The sequence below is a fragment of the Bos taurus genome, chromosome 29, assembly GCF_002263795.3.
Source record: "Bos taurus isolate L1 Dominette 01449 registration number 42190680 breed Hereford chromosome 29, ARS-UCD2.0, whole genome shotgun sequence".
Taxonomy (NCBI): domain Eukaryota; kingdom Metazoa; phylum Chordata; class Mammalia; order Artiodactyla; family Bovidae; genus Bos; species Bos taurus.
Genome location: NC_037356.1, coordinates 12,206,798 through 12,227,884, shown reverse-complemented (window position 1 = coordinate 12,227,884; position 21,087 = coordinate 12,206,798). Strand labels below are relative to the sequence as shown.

Here is a 21,087-nt window from a genome sequence, read left to right as displayed (position 1 = left end):
TCTGGAAAAACTGTGTCTGTTCCAAGCCTTTGTGTTTTTAGTTATGCCAATGCCTTTCCTGGTGAGTTTCTTCTTCAACTTTACTTAGCTAGCAAGTGCCTCATCTTTGCAAAGCTCAGCTCAAAGTCCCCTCCTCTGAAATTATCTCTGAAGCCCCACTTTTCTCGGGCCAGACTTTTATGCTAGAAACGGCCGTACTTTATGCTTTCTTAACGTATTGATTGCTCTTCCTCTTTACCTGTGCTGAGTTCCAGAGTTCACTGAGACTTACATTGAGTCTTAAGGTGCCTGAGAGAGCATGACATAGAGCGGGTGCTGAATGAACTAAGAAATAGTCCTCTGTAATTCCTCATATTTCTATCCTGGAAAAAGAAATATCCATTTTTTCCTCCTCTGGTGGCTCAGAGGTTAAAAGCATCTGCCTGCAATGTGGGAGACCTGGGTTCGATCCCTGGGTCGGGAAGATCTCCTGGACAAGGAAATGGCAACCCACTCCAGTATTCCTGCCTGGAGAATCCCATGGACGGAGGAGCCTGGGGGCTACAGTCCACAGGGTAGCAAAGAGTTGGACACGACTGAGCGACTTCACTTTCACTAAGCTATGACAAGGCTCTTACCTTTTTTCATTTGTAAAGAAAGCAATTTGAATGGCTAGCTTTCTGTACCCTCAGAGGAGATTCAAGTTAATACAGACTATTAGACTCTACATTTTCTCTAGTAATAGTACAGTTCCAACTCTTCTCTCTTCTCATAGATAATTTAAGCTGTTTGCAAGTGTTTCCTTTATTCACTCAATAAACCTTTATGTGCACCTACTATTTGAGAGTGAGAAGAATTATTGATGTCAACTTGGAGCACTGCAATCAAAAACTTGTCAAACAGCTGAAAGCCTTGTTGCAATTTTTATAACAATGATTCTGGAAAGAACATGCTCATCTCTGAAGAAGAGGAAGGCCTCTGAAATATTCTAAACACAGATTTCTGAAGGAAAAGGTAGTTCCATAAAAGTATACTTTTGTGGAAAGTATATGTTCCATAAAAGGGATTGCAAGAACAAAATTTGATGTTTTCCATTTCTCTGTTTCTACAGGATGGAAGCACAACACGTAAAAACTGAAAACTGAACATCCAAGAAATTAGGGCCAAGGTTCTCCATGAAACTCAACAAATAAGTTATATTTTCCTAATACTGAATTGTCGGTAACTCAGGCACAGGAAAGACAGCCTTTGGTCACTTCTTAACCAGCCAGGTTTCTTTGTTTTAGAACCAAATGAAGATATGGGAGAGGCAAATATTTTCCCAATTTGGATAATCATAAAAGTATAAGAGTAGGAAGACTGTGAAGATGTTAAAGATCGTGTTAAAAACAAGAAAGCTTTAATTCATCAACAGGATTTATCATTCCATTGGGGAAGCAAACGAGGGGGTTCTAATATTTGGTTGATCAAAGGTATCTCATTGCAACTTTTATTCATTTCCTTCTGTGGCATGCTTCATCTGCCAGAGGGGCCTCCTCTGGCCCCTACTCCCTCCATCTGTCATCCTTCCTCTCTTGTACCCTTTCCCCACCTATTTCCCCACCAATTTGATTATTTAGAGCCTTTCTCAAGATCCAAATTGAACTTGTCACACTTCAAGAACACTATTTGGCACTCCACCTCAAAAAGGGGCATGGTTTTATAAATTACCATGCTGTAGTGGAAAAAACAAAAATAAAAGTTATTCTGTTCTTCTATGCTTATCTTCAATTAATACAAGCAAAAAGACCAAAAACAAAACAAAACAAAAAAACCCCAAACCAAAACCAAAAACCTCCAACTGATATCTGTCTTGGTAGCTGAGGGTCATAAGTATTGGGCCTGCAATTTTCTAATATCAGTAGTTGCTTTTTGAGTAACCCATTTCACTGAGTACAAAGTAAATATCGAAATTGCAAGGATAAGAGCAATAAATGTACTTATTTTAGTCACCAAAAACCTGTATGTGGTAAGAAACCACCAGAACAGAAAAAAGGATGTGATTGGCATTTGGTGAATATTCTTTTATCACTCAGCAAATGGCTTGAGGTGACCAAACAAAAATCAGAAATAATTTTTAAATAGTTACCTACCTTTTCAGTTAAGCTTTCTCATCCAAGATTGTTCACTTTTAAAGAAAATGCGAGTTCCTTCAACATTAGAGGATGAAACTTTTTCATCTCTTCCCAACCATCAAAATTTAAAGTTAGATATAACACAGTATCTATCTCAAAATATTAATCAAGGAGAGAAGAGATATACAAAGTTCATACTCATTTAAAAGGAACACTGTAATTTATCAGGCTTTCTCTTGCAAGGGGGAGCCAGGCACAGAAAGGAAAAGGCAAAATGAAAAGGAAAATAAAACCATGATGACTTTTCAACCTTTCTGCAGGGTGTATAAATTATTTTGGAGGACAGAATGTCAAAATTCAAAAAAAATTTTTTCCCCCACCTTCTGTAGGAGAATTGCATCACCAGGCCACAGCCAGCTGAGGCTGGAATAATTTATTAGCAATTCCACAACCTTGTACACATGACACTAGTTCACCCACGGCTCTCGTGTCTTTTGTATCTTTCCACATCAAATGATGATTTCATTTCAAGCCATTTGCTTTGGATGAGGATGATAAAGGGCAGCAATTGAAAAACAACAGCAAAAATCTGAAATGAATACCGCAGGCAAGGGGGCAGTTGCAAAGAAAAGAATCACAAACCAAAGCAATAACTTACGGTAGCTACTTTCGCTATCGCTGGCATTAGAAGAAACATGTTCTGCAAGAACAGCACAGCAAATTAAAGAGATACCAAGCATTGGAGAGCAGCCAGAACTTAAAGAAACACCATGCAAGGCTACTAGAAATGTGAGCGAAAGGCAAGTAAGGCTGCAGAGGAGACGCATTAAGAAAATTCAGATAAGATGAAGATGAAAACTTTATTTTCCGGGGAGCTACTGCTTGATTGCTGTGTCCTATTTTTATTAGCAAATAGGAAAGTATTTTTAATTATAAAAAAATGCATACTTTTCATCTAAGCACTTCTCTTTTTATAAATACTTTGACCCATTCGTGTAGCTCTGATTTTCCAGATTCTTATTACAAAGGTCAACGTGTCTGAACTGGATGTTCCTGATTATAATTTCAGGAGCTTCTGGTGGGTAAGGACTGGTTTCTTACAGGCTTTTTGTTGCTTTATTTTGCTGTTAGGCATTTTGCAGGAATATTGCATTTCAAATTTCCAGTTGATCCCTCCCTGGAATCCCTTTCATTTTATTTCTATTTAAATACTCCCTAAACTAATTCACAAGATGAAAGGGATTGTTGAAGAAGTTTCCTGCTTCATTGAGTATGTAGGAAACCTTGGAGGAAGAAATGAGTCACTTTAAAGTGTTTTATGAATCAGTTCAATATTTCCTTGTTTTTAAGATTTTTGCTTGGATAGCTCTGGATAGGTTCAGGTTCTGGAGGAATTAGAACAGGTAGAAGATAAATGGTCTAATACCAAGCACAGGTTCCGGCACAAAACATGTTTTTAACTCTGGTTGAATGACTGTACAAGTATACAGTGATATTTCAAAATTTTTTTCCACAAAACACAATTTAACTAGCATAGCAGGGGGATGTACTGATTATGTGCCAGATTTAGGGCTTTTATTTCCAAAATAATTTATCTGTACTATTTATTAAGTTATAGAAGATAAATCCATCAATTTATCAACTTCTTTGTTTATCAGGCTAACTGAATGAAGAATACGCGACTATTTGATCTGTGAAGATCATTAGCAATACCTTCAGCTTTTAAAAAAGGGACAACTGTTGCAAAATCTTTAGAAAAAAGGAAAAGAATATATAACGTTATTCTCTAACAGTTAAAAAAAGTGCTTTGAAATGTATTTGCTATTATAGATTCTTGCCAGTTGGATGGATTAATTTTCATTTTTTAGCATCATTAAGGTATAATTGACAAATAAAATTGTCATATATTTTAAAGTATACTGTGTGATGTGATACACGTGGATTGTGAAAGGACTTCTACAGTTGAGTTAGTTAATGCATCCTGGACGGACTGATTTTAGAGCGTGAAACTAATGAAAATTAAAGCATGGGTTAAATTGACTGGAATCATTTCTTTTTGTGTGGGAGTTTGATGAGAACTGCATTATTAATTTAGGTACACATGTTACAAGTGCAAAGGGGCACTAGGAAAGTAAGTGTGATGAATCAGTACAAATCTGTCTTGTTACTGAAAAGTCAAAGCACATACCCAACAATGGCTTATCTTCATGAGCATGATTATCTCAAGCATCCTTCATTTGAAGATGATAGTTTTTTTTGTTTTTGATTTTCACTTTTAAAATAATTCAGAATGAAGCTACACTAGAAAAATTTAGAACCATATGGCTGTTTATTTAACAACCAATCTCTCTTAATGTTAAGATATTATTTAACAGAATTTTCTATTTTGCAGGTGAAAAGAAATTAAAAATATGTTCCAGCTAAAGTCTAAATTATGGCCACCAGTAGTGTTAACTGGCAGATAACTTTACTTAGTGTAATATATTCAATTTTGGAGAGTAAATAAACCTTCAGATTTAAAAGGGCATCACTCTGGATTTAAAAAGGCATCACATACTTTCGACTCTCCAACAGCAAGAGATGTTCATTTATTAACAATATATTAAAATGCTACCCAACCCCACAGAAAATTTAGAAATTCTCCCTGGTGGTACTTGATGCTAACTGGATAATGTTGAAATCAACACTTGAATTTCAGCCACCAATTCAAGAAAAATTTCAAGACATATTCTGTATAGAGACTCAAAGATAAAGTTTTCATCTTTAAGGAGATCAGCAGTTATTCTTGATCAGATTTTATTTTCTAAATATACATATCTTAAAAAAAAAATCCAAATTAACAATTTGAAGGATGAAGGGTATCATTAGGCAGGGTTATATAACCAGCTCTTGAAAACAAAGTCCAGCTCAATGTTATTTTGTTTCTTAGCAATGAAATGAACAGCTTCTAAAAATATTGCCCATAGCTGTTAAATTAAAACGAAACAAACAAAAATGAACATGTGATGCAGCTGCGAAAGACACAAATGGTTCTTATTTCATTGGTGCCTACACAATGGGGTTAGTGTCAAAGACAGAAAAATCATAGTATATTAAAACACAGAATTGTTATTTTTATTAAGTGCAATGAGACACAGAATAAAGGCATTAATAACTAGAAAAATTTTAGTTTGATATACTTTAATTTCCACTCTAAGCTATAAAATGAAGATCTGGTTATGCAATGCAGTAATAAATCACCGATAGAAAAACATATTAATATATATCTAAAACTTTATCATACAAACGTTTCAAGCAGGATCACTGCAAGTCAGAAAAAAAAATCAGTCAAAGTTAATAGCAAGGAATTATTCATGGAAGATCAAATAGCTTAATATTTACTTTTTGAGAATGCATGTTCCTTTTGACTATAAAGTAGCTCCTTTACTAATAGCAAAGTATAACCCAATTATGGAATTTGGCAAGGTCATTAAATATGTCTACATGAAAAGCCAGAAGAGAGAACATAAAATACATTTCCGCTTTCCTGTTCCAGAGCATTGAACTCGCCCTTTCTTTCAACATGGCTTCTTGCTCCCTGGGAGGTACTAGGCGACAGAGCAAGGATGCCATGGCTGGCATCAGGACCATGTTGGTCACATCGCACGGCCAGAAAGGGAAGGTGTGAACTGCAACGGAAGTTACAGTGCCTGAGACACTTTGTTTTTAAATGCTGACATGCAGAACAAAACAGTTGAAAATTACTTGGTAGGAGCATTCACAGCTAGGTAACAAATAAAACTCGTATCTTGTGCATGCTAGGAGTGAAAAGGCCCTCGAGAAAAGGAACAAAAGCCAAACTCAAAAGGAAAGAAAAAGAAAAGAAAAGTTACAGTGACCATTCCTGGGAACTTACTCAGAGTCTTTGTTCCATAACCGTCGTCACCTAATCCGGGGATGTCCTGCATGGAAGTCCCCAGAGAGAGCAATGAGAGAGGGAGAACAGCCACGGAAGAGGAAGGAAGAAGTCAGTGGAGTTGAAACGGATACTACCATGACAGACCGTGTTGCTGGAGCAGTCTGGATCCCTCGCTCTCTTCTTAGGAAACAAATCTCACCCCAAACTCCCTGGGCTGAGACTTGAGGATTCGCATTGCAACTCGAAAGGTTTAAGCAGAAGGTTGTCATGAAAAAGATAAAGAGTCAACAAGAGCCGTTTTTAACCCACTGTCAATATTGCCACAGCAACGTACCGCTGAGACCAAGGATCCATTCCAAGATTCACGGCTGATGCTTAGATTGAATATAAGAATAAGCTCAGTTATCCCAAGATAAGCTTCACTGTGAGGGAAAGAGTGAACAAATGCTAGTAACCGATAGAGGGGAATTTGATCACTCCCAGTTAGCTAGCACTCCAAAACAATACATGTGGCAATGGAATCTAAGGTTTCTGTCCAGAAAAGAAGTTGTCTCAAGCCCTTGGAGAGTTGCATGATAGAAAAGGTGAACCAGACACAGTCTTGGTCACAGATAAAAAAATGCTGTTTGGAAGCCAAGTCCCCCGCTTCCTCAGGTCCCTTTCCAATGCATTCTGTAGGAAAAAGAGCTCCGTCCAGGGAGGGATCCAGACTGCAGGCAAACACTGGTCACAGTAGTAAGCCCTGACCTGCCTGCCTGCCGTGTTTGTTTGCCTAGGCGTGTGGCGTGGGGCAGCCTACGTCATGCGTGTTGCCCGTGAAGGATTTTTTTTTTTCTCTTGTGTTGCAGGTGACATTCTCTTCGAGAATCTACTTACGTTCAGGATCACTGGTTTCCTGCTCACTCTGCTCCTTGTTCTTGTAGAATGGGAATTTTCGTGAAAAGATGAAGCTCTTTTTACGCTTGTCATTGAATGACTGTGAAGGAGAAAAGGCATGGGGCAAAAACAGGGGACGTCTAATTGTTGTCACACTCATGCTGACAAAACAACTAGTTTGTAAAAGCAGAGAGAGCTGTCGTGACGCAAGTGGATAGTCTAAAGGGGTGTGGGAGGGCCCCTTCAAGCAGAGTTTAGTTTCCAGGAGTGTAAATTCCGAATAATGACACTTTGGAAAAACCATCTCCTAATTAAATAAAAGACTGGTTGCAGGTAAATGATGATGGCGGAGACGAGTATTATATTGGAAGTAGAAGACCCAGAGTCTCTGTCCAGCTCTGTAACTTGCTAGTTCAACACCTTAGACGGGCAAGTGAATCTCTCTGAACCTCAGCGTCTTCTTCATCTGTATCGTGAGGATCGCGAGAGCAGCTCTTAGGATGTGAGACTCACATAAGGCAGTGTAAACACAAAGTGATACACAAATGTCATCCTGATCATCATCATCATCATCAGGTAGAAAGGACTCTATTAGAAACACCGGACACACCAGTGTCTAGGTATCTTTTTCGATAACATGAATTTGAGTTACTTCAGTTTGAATTTAATTAAAACCTCAGAGATGTGTGTGGATTTATGATATATGATAATTATAGTTCTCACACAGATAGATGATAATTATAGTATTATATTTTCAATCAAAAGAGATTTTAAAGATAATTCAGCTTCAAGCCCTCCTTCGTAGGCAGGGAGCCAGAGGCACAGAGAGGCTGAGTCGGTTGCCAATAACACGGAGCTCGCTGGTGACAGTCAAGACACCATCAACCAAAACCTATCACAATTGCTGCTAATGAGGCAGTAACCTGATATTCATTCAAGGAAGGGAGATATAATGGCCACTTATCTGTATTCTGATATGATAAAAAATAATGGAAGAACTGGCCTTAAAAATGAAAACCACTGTTATCTTAAATGAGGTGGAATTTAAAGCAATACAGATAGACATAACAGTATACACGTATCAGAACTTGTTTTCTTCAAGTGAATATCAGATGCTTGCCTGAAAAGACTCCTTAAGAAAATTTCATTTATTCCCATTGTTGCTCTTATGGAAATGCTTTCTGGGGTTCTTCTTTGGGAAACACGTTCTCAGTCATTTCTAGAAGCCATGTACATCTTGGTAATTTTATATTCACATATCATTTAAAAATATGTTTGCCAGCTTATTTGACTAATTTGGCTCTGAGTGTCTCTCTCTCTCTCTCCAAGAAACAAGATTTGTAACTACATAGGTATTAATGTGCCAAAGACTGAAGGTAATTTGACAAGGGGTATCTAACATGATTTTAGCAACGGCAGCTGGCAGGAATAAATGCAGAGCCAGCAGGGTGACTGCTTGGAGAGAACGGTATTTTTCAGCCCATTGGCTGGAACAGTTATGTGCTCTTATGAATTAGATGCTTGACAAAATGTTGTAAATAACTTATTTTCTTTGTATATTCATGCACTCCTATATCAAATATCCATTTTGATAGTTATGTTCATTTAGAAAACATTAAAGCACTATCGGGGGAGCCTGGTGGGCTGCCGTGTATGGGGTCACGCAGAGTCGGACATGACTGAAGTGACTTAGCAGCAGCAGCAGCAAAACACTGAAATATTGGTGCTGTCATTCAGTAACTCATTACGTTTTTAGTTATTAGGAAATGTCACCAAAGTCAGTTGAGCTAAATTTTATGTACTATTAAGAAGGCTTTAAGGAAACCAATAAATCAAATATCTAATAAATTCTGAAGTTAGGGGACACATTTTATACTTCATATTCAAGAACTAGAAAAACATTCTCATGGGAAAAAAAGAGTATCACTTCAGAATTTATTACTCTACTGACAGCACTTGTGTTCGGAATAGTTTTATCATAATTTGTAATTGAGGGATTGGTGTCCAAAGACAAGGCTGGGAACGCCCCCCAAATTTTCCCAGTTAAAAAATGGTAAGTTCTTAAAGGAACATTAAATATTCTTGCATCACTCCAGTTTCATGCCACTTTTACATTTCAAGCATATTTACACTTCAGTAACTGAAAATAAAAGAAAAAAATATCATGTAAGAATTAATGACATGTGATATTGCAAGGTATGTTAGACATTTAACTCCAACATTACGGATGACTTGTCATGCAAAGAAAAAACACACACACACACACACATTTTCATGCAAATACTAAACAATGCCAAGAGGAGTAAAGCCTGGGGTTAAAATGTAGACATAAATGGACAATGTGGAGGCCTCTGAGGGCCACAGGGTGCTGCATGCAAACCACATTGTTTAAATTGTCTCACAGGGTCAAAGGAAAATGAAAATGTGTTGTTTGTGATTCATTCTTTTATATTTTCAAGGCAAGGACTGTAATGTGTTAACATTTCCGGAGTATGAAAATGTTGTGTATCATGAGTCATCTGATTGGGACATCATAATATTTAGCACCACACTTTTCAAAAGAACAGAAAATGCACAATAATTACTCAAAAATAAAATTCTCCAACATATCAGTCTATTACCCAAAGCCATTTCATACTAGAGTTAAAGAAAGGGCAATGGAATCATTTGTTGGGGGTCACATTGCCTTAATTTATGGACACAGAACCAAGTCGCAAGTTCAGTTCACACGCACAGATTTAAAAGTCATATATTAAAGATCTTAGTTAAACATTTCAACTAGAAGAGATTATATGTAGTTTATAATGCTCTATTCTTTATTTTATTGGACATGTGTAATATTTACCATTATATAAGCTTTTTTTCATTGCTGTTTATTTTTTCTTTTAATTTAGAAAAGGAAAATCTGTTACACGAATGTTAGGTGAGAATAATAAACGAACACTTTTACTATTCATGGAATACGTCGCTCTAAAGCAACCGTAGGCTAATCTATAGCTTTATTAATCATACTTGATCAATGGTGGTTTTCCCTAAGTTACAGTATCTTAAATTCCAATCCATTGTTTTCATGTCAGAAAGCTTCTTTGAGTAGAGATTTTGAAAATATCAACCACGTGTGGCAAGTGAAAAGTTGGTATACCCAAGCATTCTGTTGTGGAATTTAACCTAGATTACTGAGTTCTTATGAACAGAAGTGATAAAAAGACAACAACTGAATTTGCTGAGCAGTTTATGTGCTATGCTTGGCTCTAACATTTGCAGAGCACTTATCATGTGTGTCTAAAGGCTCTGCATACGCGACTCTCCACACTAACTTGATGACATTGGAACCATCATTGTTCTCATACCACAGATGAGGAAACTAAAGTTTACAAACTCCTGTTTTTTGCCCAGAGACATAGAGTTGGTAAGCAGTGAAGTTAGCACTTGAATTTGCAAATATTCCTGGTTGCAAAAACTGCTGTTCTTAAGAGCAAGAAAAGGTTCAGCAGCTCAGGCCTGTTTCAAGTTTATATTTAAAATCATTGGCATCTGACTCAAATGATACTGTAATCTGTCTTCTTCCCACGGCTTCACTGCTTGACAATTATTTATTTAAACCATCAGATGCTACTGGCTGTAACATTTTTGTGGGAAACCCTGCTACAATTTTTTGAGACCCTTTCATGTTTTTGAGGGCTCCATTCTATTGTTCTTGTTCTTACGGTAATGTAAAAAAATAAGGAAAAGGATTTTAGTGGAACAGATTATGAATAACATTTAAAAAGTAATTGCCCAAGACAAGCAAAGCTATAAACAAAGTAAATAGTGGTTGGTTGGGGCTGAGGGAAGCTAGGGGGTGCAGAGAATGGGAAGTGACAGCTAATGGGCATAGTGTTGGTTCTAGGAAAGATGAAAATGTTCTAAAATTAGATGGTAGTGGTAGCTGCATAACCCTATGAATACACTAAACAACACTGCGCTGGACACTTTTAAGTGTGTGAATCACACACCATGTGGATTATATCTTGATATCTTAAAATAAAAGAACCCCTTCCTAACCCCCACACTATGGGATGAGAGGATAGCCCGATTTCAATTCTTCTTGGTGTAAATATTTTTTATCGTTAATTGAATGAGAGGAAACGTCTCTCCCCAGTCCTTGCAATCAGTCAGATCCACGTGCCTTGTTTATCTGATTCTGTTGTGTCTCTGTTAAATGAATACCTTTCATGTTGTGACAGACATCAGAACGCTCCTAGGGGACAGCAGACTATCACTGTCACTCAGAAGTCTCTAAGCTGCTACGTCAAATGGCACAGCTGCCCGGCCTGACCCTGAGCGTAATGGCATTGCTGAACAGGTGTAAGATAAAATACGCACTTCATGAGGAAAGGAAACAAACCAAATTCAAATTGCTCCTTCTCCCATTCAAATTTGACATTCTTAAAAAGCACGTGAGTGAATACTGAGTTTTCATGCAGAAAACTTTAAAATGAGGGGCATTTTAAGGTTTTTCTTTTTCCTGTACTAATTTTTCAAGCTTCAAATGTTTGATAGCTCTAAAAAGTCACCTTCATGACATAAATTTTCTCTGGGTGGATTCAGATTTAAGTGTGTACTGAGCTCAGATACACCTTTCTTTGTGACTTCTTTATCTTATAAAGGCTTCTTTCCTCTTAGTTCATTCTTGTCTCTCCTCTAAAATAATTGTGTTCCCTTTGGAAAGTTGCTATTGTAAGTTTCAGTGATTCCTTTTTATTATACACATCATGTTTTCATACAGAAAAAAGAGAAGTTTCAAACAAGAGAGGTCCAAGAAGTTAATGATGAGACAATGAGATTCTTAAAGAAAAGACAAGAGTGGGCCTGAGGCCCGTCTGTTTCCAGAATTGTGCTGAAATGGATGTGTGTGCACATAACTGCGTCTGTAACAGTGCCCCAGTGTTCGGTGTGCCAGTCTAATGACTTGATGCTAGGCGCTGAGCATCAGTAGCTGGTAACATCACACACACACAAAGCCAACCGGATGATATGTGCTCCCTGATGGGAGAACAAAAAATCACTACAAAGTAGTTCTGTAAACCTCTACTCTCAAAAGAAAAGAAAACCTTCTTTGGCTAAAGGATCTGAGTCTAATCAAACCTCTAGATCTAACTACCACCTTACAGAAAAAAAGAGAACAGAGAATTCTGCTAAATTATACAACAAAGAAAATGGCATCATCAACTCAACGGACATGAGTTTGAGCAAATTCCGGGAGATACTGAAGGAGAGGGAAGCCTGGTGTGCTGCAGTCCATGGGGCTGCAGAGTTATACATGACTTGGTGACTGAACAACAAGAAGGATGTGAAGCAAGTGAAACTCTCACCTAAATTGTTAGTGCAAATGCAAAACGGTATGTGCGCCTGCATGCTAAGTTGCTTCACTCACATCCAACTCTCTGTGACCCTATGGACCGTAGCCCACCAGTCCATGGGATTCTCCAGGCAAGAACACTGGAGTGAGTTCCCATGCCCTCCTCCAGGGGATCTTCCCGACCCTGGGATTGAACCTGTGTCTCTTACGTATCCTGCAATGGCAGGCAGGTTCTCTCACTAGCACTACCTGTTCAGTTCAGTTGCTCAGTCATGTCTGGCTCTTTGCGACCCCATGAATCACAGCACGCCAGGCCTCCCTGTCCATCCTGGGAAGCCCCACAAAATGGAACAGCCACTTTGAAAATAGTTCGGTAGTTTCTTGTCAAGTTTATCATCTAGCTAACCTATGACCTAGAAATTCATCCTTAGATATTTATTCAAGAGAAAAACATGTCCACAAAAAGGTATGCATTAATATAAGAATGCTTGCAATTCTCCAGAGTGAAACTCTAATGTCCATCTACAGATAAACTGATAAACCATGATATATTGATATACACAATATTTTGCTATTGCTACTCAGCAATGAAAAGGAATGAAGTACTAATAACAAGCAATAACATGGATGAATCTCAAAAGCACTATGCTGAGTGGTAGAAGGAAGACACAAAAGAGTATGTATGTATGATTCTAAGTTCTAGAACAGGCAAAATCAATGGTGGCAAAGATCAAATTGCCAAATTTCAAGTGGTTGAAAAGTGAGAAACTATGTCGTGATCATGATTAGAATGATGTGTGTGTGTGCTAACCTGGTCCAGTGGTGTCTGACTCTTTGTGACGCTATGGACTGTAGCCTTCCAGGCTCCTCTGTCCATGGGAGTTTCCAGGCAAGAATACTGGGGTGGGTTGTCATGCCCTCCTCCAGGGCATCTTCCTGATCCAGGGATTGAAACTGCTTTTCCTGCTATCCTGCATTGCAGGCAGATTCTATACTGCTGAGCCACCTGGGAAGCCCAATTAGAATCATGACACTTCCTCAAAATATTTCTAGCCTAGGCTACTCTCCTAAATATATATATATTGAGAGGTATTTTTGTTGTTATTGTTTAGCCACTAAGTCATGTCTGACTCTTTGCAACCCCATGGATTGTAGCCTGCTAGGCTCCTCTGTTTTGGGGATCATCCAGGCAAGAATACTGGAGGGAGCTGCCAGTTCCTTCTCCAGGGAATCTTCCCGACTCTGGGTTCAAACCAGAGTCTCCTTCATTGGCAGGCGGTTTCTTTATCACCGAGCCACCAGGGAAGTTATACATAGGTATGGCTTTTGTTTTGGAAGTATGGTTGATTTATCTTCTATATCTTGACTTGGGTGCTGGTTATAGAAACCTTTTCCCCTTTGTCCATCTCATAAACACTGACGCATCTTTAAGATCATGTGCTCAGATGTTCTATCCAAGCCTGTCACAGTGCATCTACTCATTTTTACATAGTTCTTTCCTACAACATTATGATCTCAGAGCATCACTTTCTGTATCACTTTCATTTCTGTATCTAGGATCTAGAGCACGTAAGTACTCAATAAATATTCATCAAATGAATGCATGAACTAAAGTATGGAGGGATGATTCCTGTTGGGAATGTGGGAAGAAACTTTTGGCAAAAGAAGGAAGGGAAGGAATAAAAACCATCTGGAGAAGAGGGGGTAGAAGTGATGAAGGAATAAGAACCATAGCCAAATGAGTAATGTTTGGTTTTTTAATTGCATTTCTTGGCAGTTGTCTCTCAGAATTTGCTTTTCTCATAAATTTTATCTCATAATTCTAGGCTCACTGATCTGATTTAGTTGCTCTTTATTAGTAGTAATTAAAATGTGCTGGCTCAGCTATTTGCTTGCATGTATTTTTGCACAGTATCATATTTTCAGCTCTATGATTCATAACTGAAAACTGTAAATTTTAGAGATTTTAGTGACATTCATAACTTCAATACAATTTATCATTTAATTTTTCTAACTTTTTCCTAAATTTCTTTACCTAACTAATAGGTTAACTTGTTAAAAAATACCTTTTTAACTAACAAATGGAGCATGCCTCTTTTAGAGAAAATTTGAAAGGAATAGAGGGGAAAACGTACTTTTCATCCCATTCCGAGAAACAAATCATCTTTAGTATTATTGTTTTCTGTTTTTGAAAGAGGATTCTGTTTAAATTTACTTGTATTATTTTGTTTATAGAATTTGAAATCTTGACTTGCTTTATTTACCATTATAACACACAGAAAGGTGTTATAGGAAAGTGCTTTAGAATTTAGCGATATGACATTAGGAAAGTTACTTAATCTCTGCGCCTCAGTTGTGAATATTTAAATGTAACAATGTATAAAAGGTTATTATCATAATGATGCTTAGCAAAATTCAGTAAGTAGGAGCCAATTATTTTAATGGTGACAGAAACATTTTCCCATATCTTAAAGAGTATTTGGAAGCATTAGCTTTAATGAATGCTAAAAATGGAATTAACATTGAAATCTACAACAAAAAATTTAGAAAGTCCCCAAATATGTGGACATCAGAAAAAACAAAAACACTAGCTTAACTAACCAATGGGTTGAAGAAGAAATTTTAAGCAAACTAGAAAATAGTTTTAGATGAATGAGAAATAAAGTCATAGATACCAAAACTTATGACAGCTAAAGCAATACTTAGAGGAAAACTTACAGCTATATATAATATTAAAAAAGATTTCAAAACAAAAGTCCAGCCTCCCACCTTAAGACACTGGAAGAAGGAAGACCAAACTAAGCTAAAGCAAACATAAAAAGGCAATAATACAGATTAGAGCAGAAATGAATCACTGATGGGTCACACCATTATGTTTGTATTATGTTATTTATCAACTAAACAGCATTTGAAAGAAAAATCCAATTTCTTTAATATGCCCTCAGATCTTTTACAGCATCTCTTATTTGTGATGCAATGGGACACTTGCCTGTATTAAAAGGGCCAAAAGTAAATGCCTTTTTTTGTTGAACATGTCTATAGAGTTGGCAGTTAATGCTGAAATTTGTCAAGTAGCCCTTCCAAAATTAAACTTGTAAAATACACAAAAAATAAATGTCTACCTAGTATCGATTTAAAAAAAAAAAAAAAGAAATGAATGAACTACAAAGAACAGAAAAACAACAGAGAGAAATTAACAAAATAAAAAGTTCTTTGAAAAGATGAACAACATTGATAAATGTCAGACTGGCCAAGAAACAAAGAGAAAAGATTCATTACTAAAATTAGGAATAAAAGAGCTATCATTACTGACTCTACAGAAATCAAAAGAAATACTATGATCAGCTGTATATCAATAAATTAGAAAATTTAGATGCAATGGACCAATTCCTAGAAAGACACAAATTACCAAAACTGACTTAAGAAGAAAAAGAACTCTGAATAGACTTACAACAGTCAGTCAATTCAGTCGCTCAGTCGTGTCCGACTCTTTGCAACCCCATGGACTGCAGTACACCAGGCCTCCCTGTCCATCACCAACTTGCAGACCTTACTCAAACTCATGTCCATTGAGTTGGTGATGCCATCCAACCATCTCATCCTTTGTTGTCCCCTTCTCCTGCTTTCAATCTTTCCCAGCATCAGGGTCTTTTCCAATGAGTCAGTTATTAGCGTCAGGTGGCCAAAATATTGGAGTTTCAGCTTCAGCATCAGTCCTTCCAATGGATATTCAGGACAGTTTTCCTTTAGGGTGGACTGGTTGGATCTCCTTGCAGTCTAGGGAACTCCTAGGGACTCTCAAGAGTCTTCTCCAACACCACAGTTCAAAAGCATTAATTCTTCAGTGTTCAGCTTTCTTTATAGCCCAACTCTCACATCCATAAATGACTACTGGAATAGTCATAGTTTCGACTAGACGGACCTTTGTTAGCAAGGTTAATGTCTCTGCTTTTTAATATGCTGTCTAGGTTGGTCATAACTTTTCTTCCAAGGAGTACGTGTCTTTTAATTTCACGGCTACAGTCACCATCTGCAGTGATTTTGGAGCCCCAAAATAAAGTCTCTCACTGTTTGCATTGTTTTCCCATCTATTTGCCATGAAGTGATGGGACCAGATGCCATGATCTTAGTTTTCTGAATGTTGAGTTTTAAGCCCACTTTTTTACTCTTCTCATTCACTTTCATCCAGAGCCTCTTTGGTTCTCGATTTCTGCCATAAGGGTGGTGTCATCTGCGTATCTGAGGTTATTGATATTTCTTCCGGCAATCTTGATTCCACCTTGTGCTTCACCCAGTCTGGCATTTCGCATGATGTACTCTGCATATAAGTTAAATAAGCAGGGTGACAATATACAGCCTTGATGTACTCCTTTCCTGATTTGGAACCAGTCTGTTGTTCCATGTCCAGTTCTAACTGTTGCTTCTTGATCTGCATACAGATTTCTCAGGAGGCAGGTCAGGTAGTCTGGTATTCCCATCTCTTTAAGAATTTTCCATAGTTTTTTGTGACCCACATAGTCAAAGGCTTTGGTGTAGTCAATAAAGCAGAAGTAGATGTTTTTCTGGAACTCTCCTGCTTTTTTGATGATCCAACGGATGTCAAAGAGATTAAATTAGTAATTTGAAAAATTATGCACAAAGAAAAGCCCAGACATAGGTGACTTACTGTTGAATTTTACTAAACATTTAAAAAATAATACATATCAAATTTTCACAGATACTTCCAAAAGACAGAACTCATTCTATGTGGCCACCATTACCAGACATCAAAATTAGAAAATATATCACAGTAAGTGAAAACTATAAAGTAATACATCTTATAAGCATATAACAACTTAGTATTTTATCAAATGGATTTACCAGGGGCTTCCTTGGCTTTCCTGGTGGCTCAGATGGTCAAGAATCTGCCTGCAATGCGGGAGACCTGGGTTTGAACCCTGAGTTGGGAAGATCCCCTGGAGAAGGAAATAGCAATCCACTCCAGCATTCTTTCCTGGAGAATTCCATGGACAGAGGAGCCTAGTGCGCTATAATAGTCCATGGGGTCACAAAGAGTCGGACATGACTGAGTAACTGATACACTCTCTCCCTGGTGGCTCAGTGATAAAGAATCCCCTACCTGCCAAGGTAGGGGACACGGGTTCGACCCCTGGTTGGGGAAGATCCCAGATGCCTCAGAGCAACTAAGCCCACGTGTCAACTACTGAGCCTGTGCTCTAGAGCCTGGGAGCTGCACTACGGATGCCTGAGCGCCCTAGAGCATGTGTGCTACAACAGGAGACGCCACAGCAGAGAAGCTTTTGCAACGCAACAAAGAGCAGCCCCACTCACTGTAACTGGAGAAGGCCTGTGCAGCAACGAAGACCCAGCACAGCCAAAAATAAATAAATGTTTTTTTAAAGACAAAGGATTTACCACACTTGACTTAAACATTCCTATATCATTGGACACTTCTGTAGTTTTCCATGTTTAAGTACTCTGTGTTGCAATGAACATAACCTTTTTTGTATTTTAAATTATTTCCTTGGGATAGATTTCTAGAAGTTGAATTATTGAGCTAAAAATTATGAATAGTTAAAAATTTTTGACACATTGCCAAACTGCTTTCAGAATGATTTGTACTAATTGACATCTCCTCTAGCAACCATTTATTCTTAATTTATAATTGGTTCCAATGATGTGTCCTGTCCACCTTTTCCCTCCCTTCTAACACCCTCTACACACTCCTAATTACCCCATTGCAATATAAGGCTTCCATGAAAAACTTACATTAAATCTGTTAGCAAAGGGCAAGATTTATTTAATTATGTGTAAAGTGAACATTAATACATCTGACAACTGGGAAATTAAGTCCTGGCTTTTTATTATCAAATTCTCTGCTTGAAGAGTAACATTTCTAAGAGAAATTATTTGTCATAAATTAAAATCTGAAGCTATGAGACAAAAAAATTATTATAAAAAATGTGTAATTCAGGGCATCATACCCAGAGACATATTGAAATAACTGGTCAAACTATTATTCCTGACTAGTTCATGATATTCAGGACTAATACTACTCTAATCAAATGAAAAGGAAGATTTTAATCTGTTTTGGTAGATGTGTGTGTGCTAAGTTGCTTCAGTTGTGTCTGACTCTTTGCGACCCTATGGATTGTAGCCTGCCAGGCTCCTCTGTCCATGGGATTTCCCAGGCAAGAATACTAGAGTGGGTTGCCATGCCCTCCTCCAGGGGATCTTCTTGACCCAGGGATCCAAGCCGCATCTCTTACGTCTCCTGCATTGGCAGTCGGTTCTTTACCATTAGTGCTGCCTTCGAAGCCCCAGTATTCTCTCAATCAGGGGCCTCCAACCCCAGGCTGAAGACTATGCTGCTCCCCATCGCTTGCATTACTTGCCGCACCCCATTGCTTGCATTACTGCCTGAACCAGCCCCCCAGCTCCCCAGCCCCTGGAAAAATTGTCTTCCACAAAAGCGGTCCTTGGTGCCAAAAAGGTTGGTGACCATCGCTCTATATGACCTGAAGACTCTTTCAAAGTGCTCCAAATTCCTTTTTTTTTTTTGCAAGGCTGGGGTAGGGAGGTTATCATTCAGAATATAGGGTTCTGGTGCTAGGTTTAGTATGAATCTACTTGCTAAGATTCAAAATATTCCAGCAGGGATAAGGATATGACTTCAAAATGGAAGAATCAAAGTATCAGAGGATCAGACATCAGAGATGCTGCTGTTGTACTGAGACGTCTACTACAAGTGAGGTTCTTCCACAGTCTGTCCTTGTCTTGCAAACTTAAAACTTTCCGTGGTCATTGGGCCATAGCTACAGTTGTTGGAAAAAATACAAATGGCTTTCTTCAAGTTCATTGTATTAATAGCTGATGGAACCTTCACACTGCTGTCAGCTAGGAGGTCACTCATTCATTTATTCACTCACTTTGTTTATTAATAAATTTCTAGTTTTCATTATTCACTTTACTCATTAATAAATTTATTTACTGAATGGCTAGGTCCTTCTATGTGCCAAGCCCTCTGCTGAGTCCTTAGCAATTTGGTCTTCATTTAAATAGATATTGGGAGGCTTGCCAGTTGGCACAGTGGTTAAGAATCTGCCTGCCAATGTAGGAGACGAGGGTTCGATTCCTCCATCTGGAAGATCCCCTGGAGGAGGAAATGGCAACCCACTCCAGTATTACTGACTGGAAAAATTCCATGAACAAAGAGCCTGGCAGGCTACAGTCCATGGGGTCACAAAAAGTCAGACACAATTGAGCATACAGGCACAGTAACTACATATTGATATTTGTGACTAGTGTGAGAGATGATAACATTCAGTAACACATTCTGACAATGTATCATTTTCTTGGGCAATTTGTGCACCATTTGGTGTGGTAGATTCCACAGAAAATTGCCAAGCTATGTGATTCCAATTAGTTGCTTCATAATTCTAGAATAGTCCAGCATTTCATCACAAAATACTAACAGCTTTTGCAACAACCCATATGATCTGAAACCAAAACAAAACTAAGTAAAAAAAAAAAACAACAACTAAAACTTTCATTCCCAACTTTATTCACTTTCAAGATAGTCTCATCAATGGGACACATTGGAATGATTTTTAAATTTTCATGTGTTAGAAAACTGGAGATCAGAATAGTTGAATGGATCAGATGTTGATCACACTGCTAATTTTTTGATTCTATGTTATTTTATTTTTGCCATTTCTTTCCTCTCTCCTGCTTCCTTCCTTTTCTTCCTATCCTTTGATTGCTACTTGCTATAACTCAACATTTGAAAGACAAAGATCATGGCATCTGGTCCCATCATTTCATGGCAAATAGAGGGAGAAACAATGGAAACAGTGACAGACTTTATTTTTTGGGCTCCAAAATCACTGTGGATGGTGACTGCAGCCATGAAATTAAAAGATACTTGCTCCTTGGAAGAAAAGCTATGACAAATCTAGACAGTGTATTAAAAAGCAGAGACATTACTTTGCCTACAAAGGTCCATATAGTCAAAGCTATGGTTTTTCCAGTAGTTATGTATGGATGTGAGAGCTAGACAAAGAAAAAGGCTGAGCGCCAAAGAACTGATGCCTTTGAATTGTGGCACTGGAGAAGATTCATTAGAGTCCCTTGGATGGCAAGGAGATCAAACCAGTCAATCCTAAAGGAACTCAACCCATGAATATTCATTGGAAGGACTGATGCTGAAGCTGAAGCTCCAATAATAAGGCCAGTTGATGTGAAGAGCTGACTCACTGGAAGAGACCCTGATGCTGGGAAAGACTGAGGGCAGGAGAAGAGGATGACAGAGGATGAGATAGTTGGATGGCATGAGTTTGAGCGATACTCCAACAGACTGTGAAGGACAGGGAAGCCTGGTGTGCTGCAGTCCATGGGGTCACAAACAGTCGGACATGACTGAGTGACTGAACAACAACTCAAATGTTCTAGTCAAAGCCTGGAGGGCTAAGCCCACAAGATGCTGTTGTCAGCATGTAACTGGCCATAAGCAAGCACCAGCAGGAAAAGCTCAAGGAGTCACAGAGTGGGGGATCCAACAGCTGACCCATGTTGTACAGGAAGAATGCCCTTCAGGAGCTAGGGAAGCCAACGCACATCCACTGGGAGCCGACGGTCAGCCTGAGGGGCAAGAGGAGACCTGAGTTTCTAGTGTGACTGGAAACTCACATCTCTGGGTCTGTTTCTCCATCTGTAGAACAAGGTGCGCAGACCAGCTGATTGCTGAGGTTTCTTTCACCTCCATCATTCACAGAATTTGAAACCTCGTTCAAGATCAAGTTCAAAAAGTTCCTCTTTTCTTCTTTCTATTTTCAGTTCAGTTCAGTTCAGTTGCTCATTCATGTTCCGACTCTTTGCGA

At 38.3% G+C, this 21,087-nt stretch overlaps 1 protein-coding gene across 19 annotated transcripts in view; it reads right to left on the bottom strand.

Annotated features, from left to right (window-relative positions):
• DLG2 (discs large MAGUK scaffold protein 2) overlaps positions 1 to 21,087 on the bottom strand; it is a 2,323,126-nt gene that overhangs the window by 27,927 nt on the left and 2,274,112 nt on the right. For 10 of the 19 annotated variants that reach the window (XM_059883216.1, XM_059883215.1, XM_059883214.1 and 7 more), the window contains one exon: positions 5,989 to 6,034. In XM_059883216.1, the coding sequence (XP_059739199.1) occupies positions 5,989 to 6,034 (46 nt within the window). Of the gene's footprint in view, positions 1 to 2,751; positions 2,794 to 5,988; positions 6,035 to 6,867; positions 6,968 to 21,087 lie in introns of all 19 variants that reach the window. The other 9 variants (XM_059883213.1, XM_059883212.1, XM_024987489.2 and 6 more) reach the window with 2 other exon arrangements.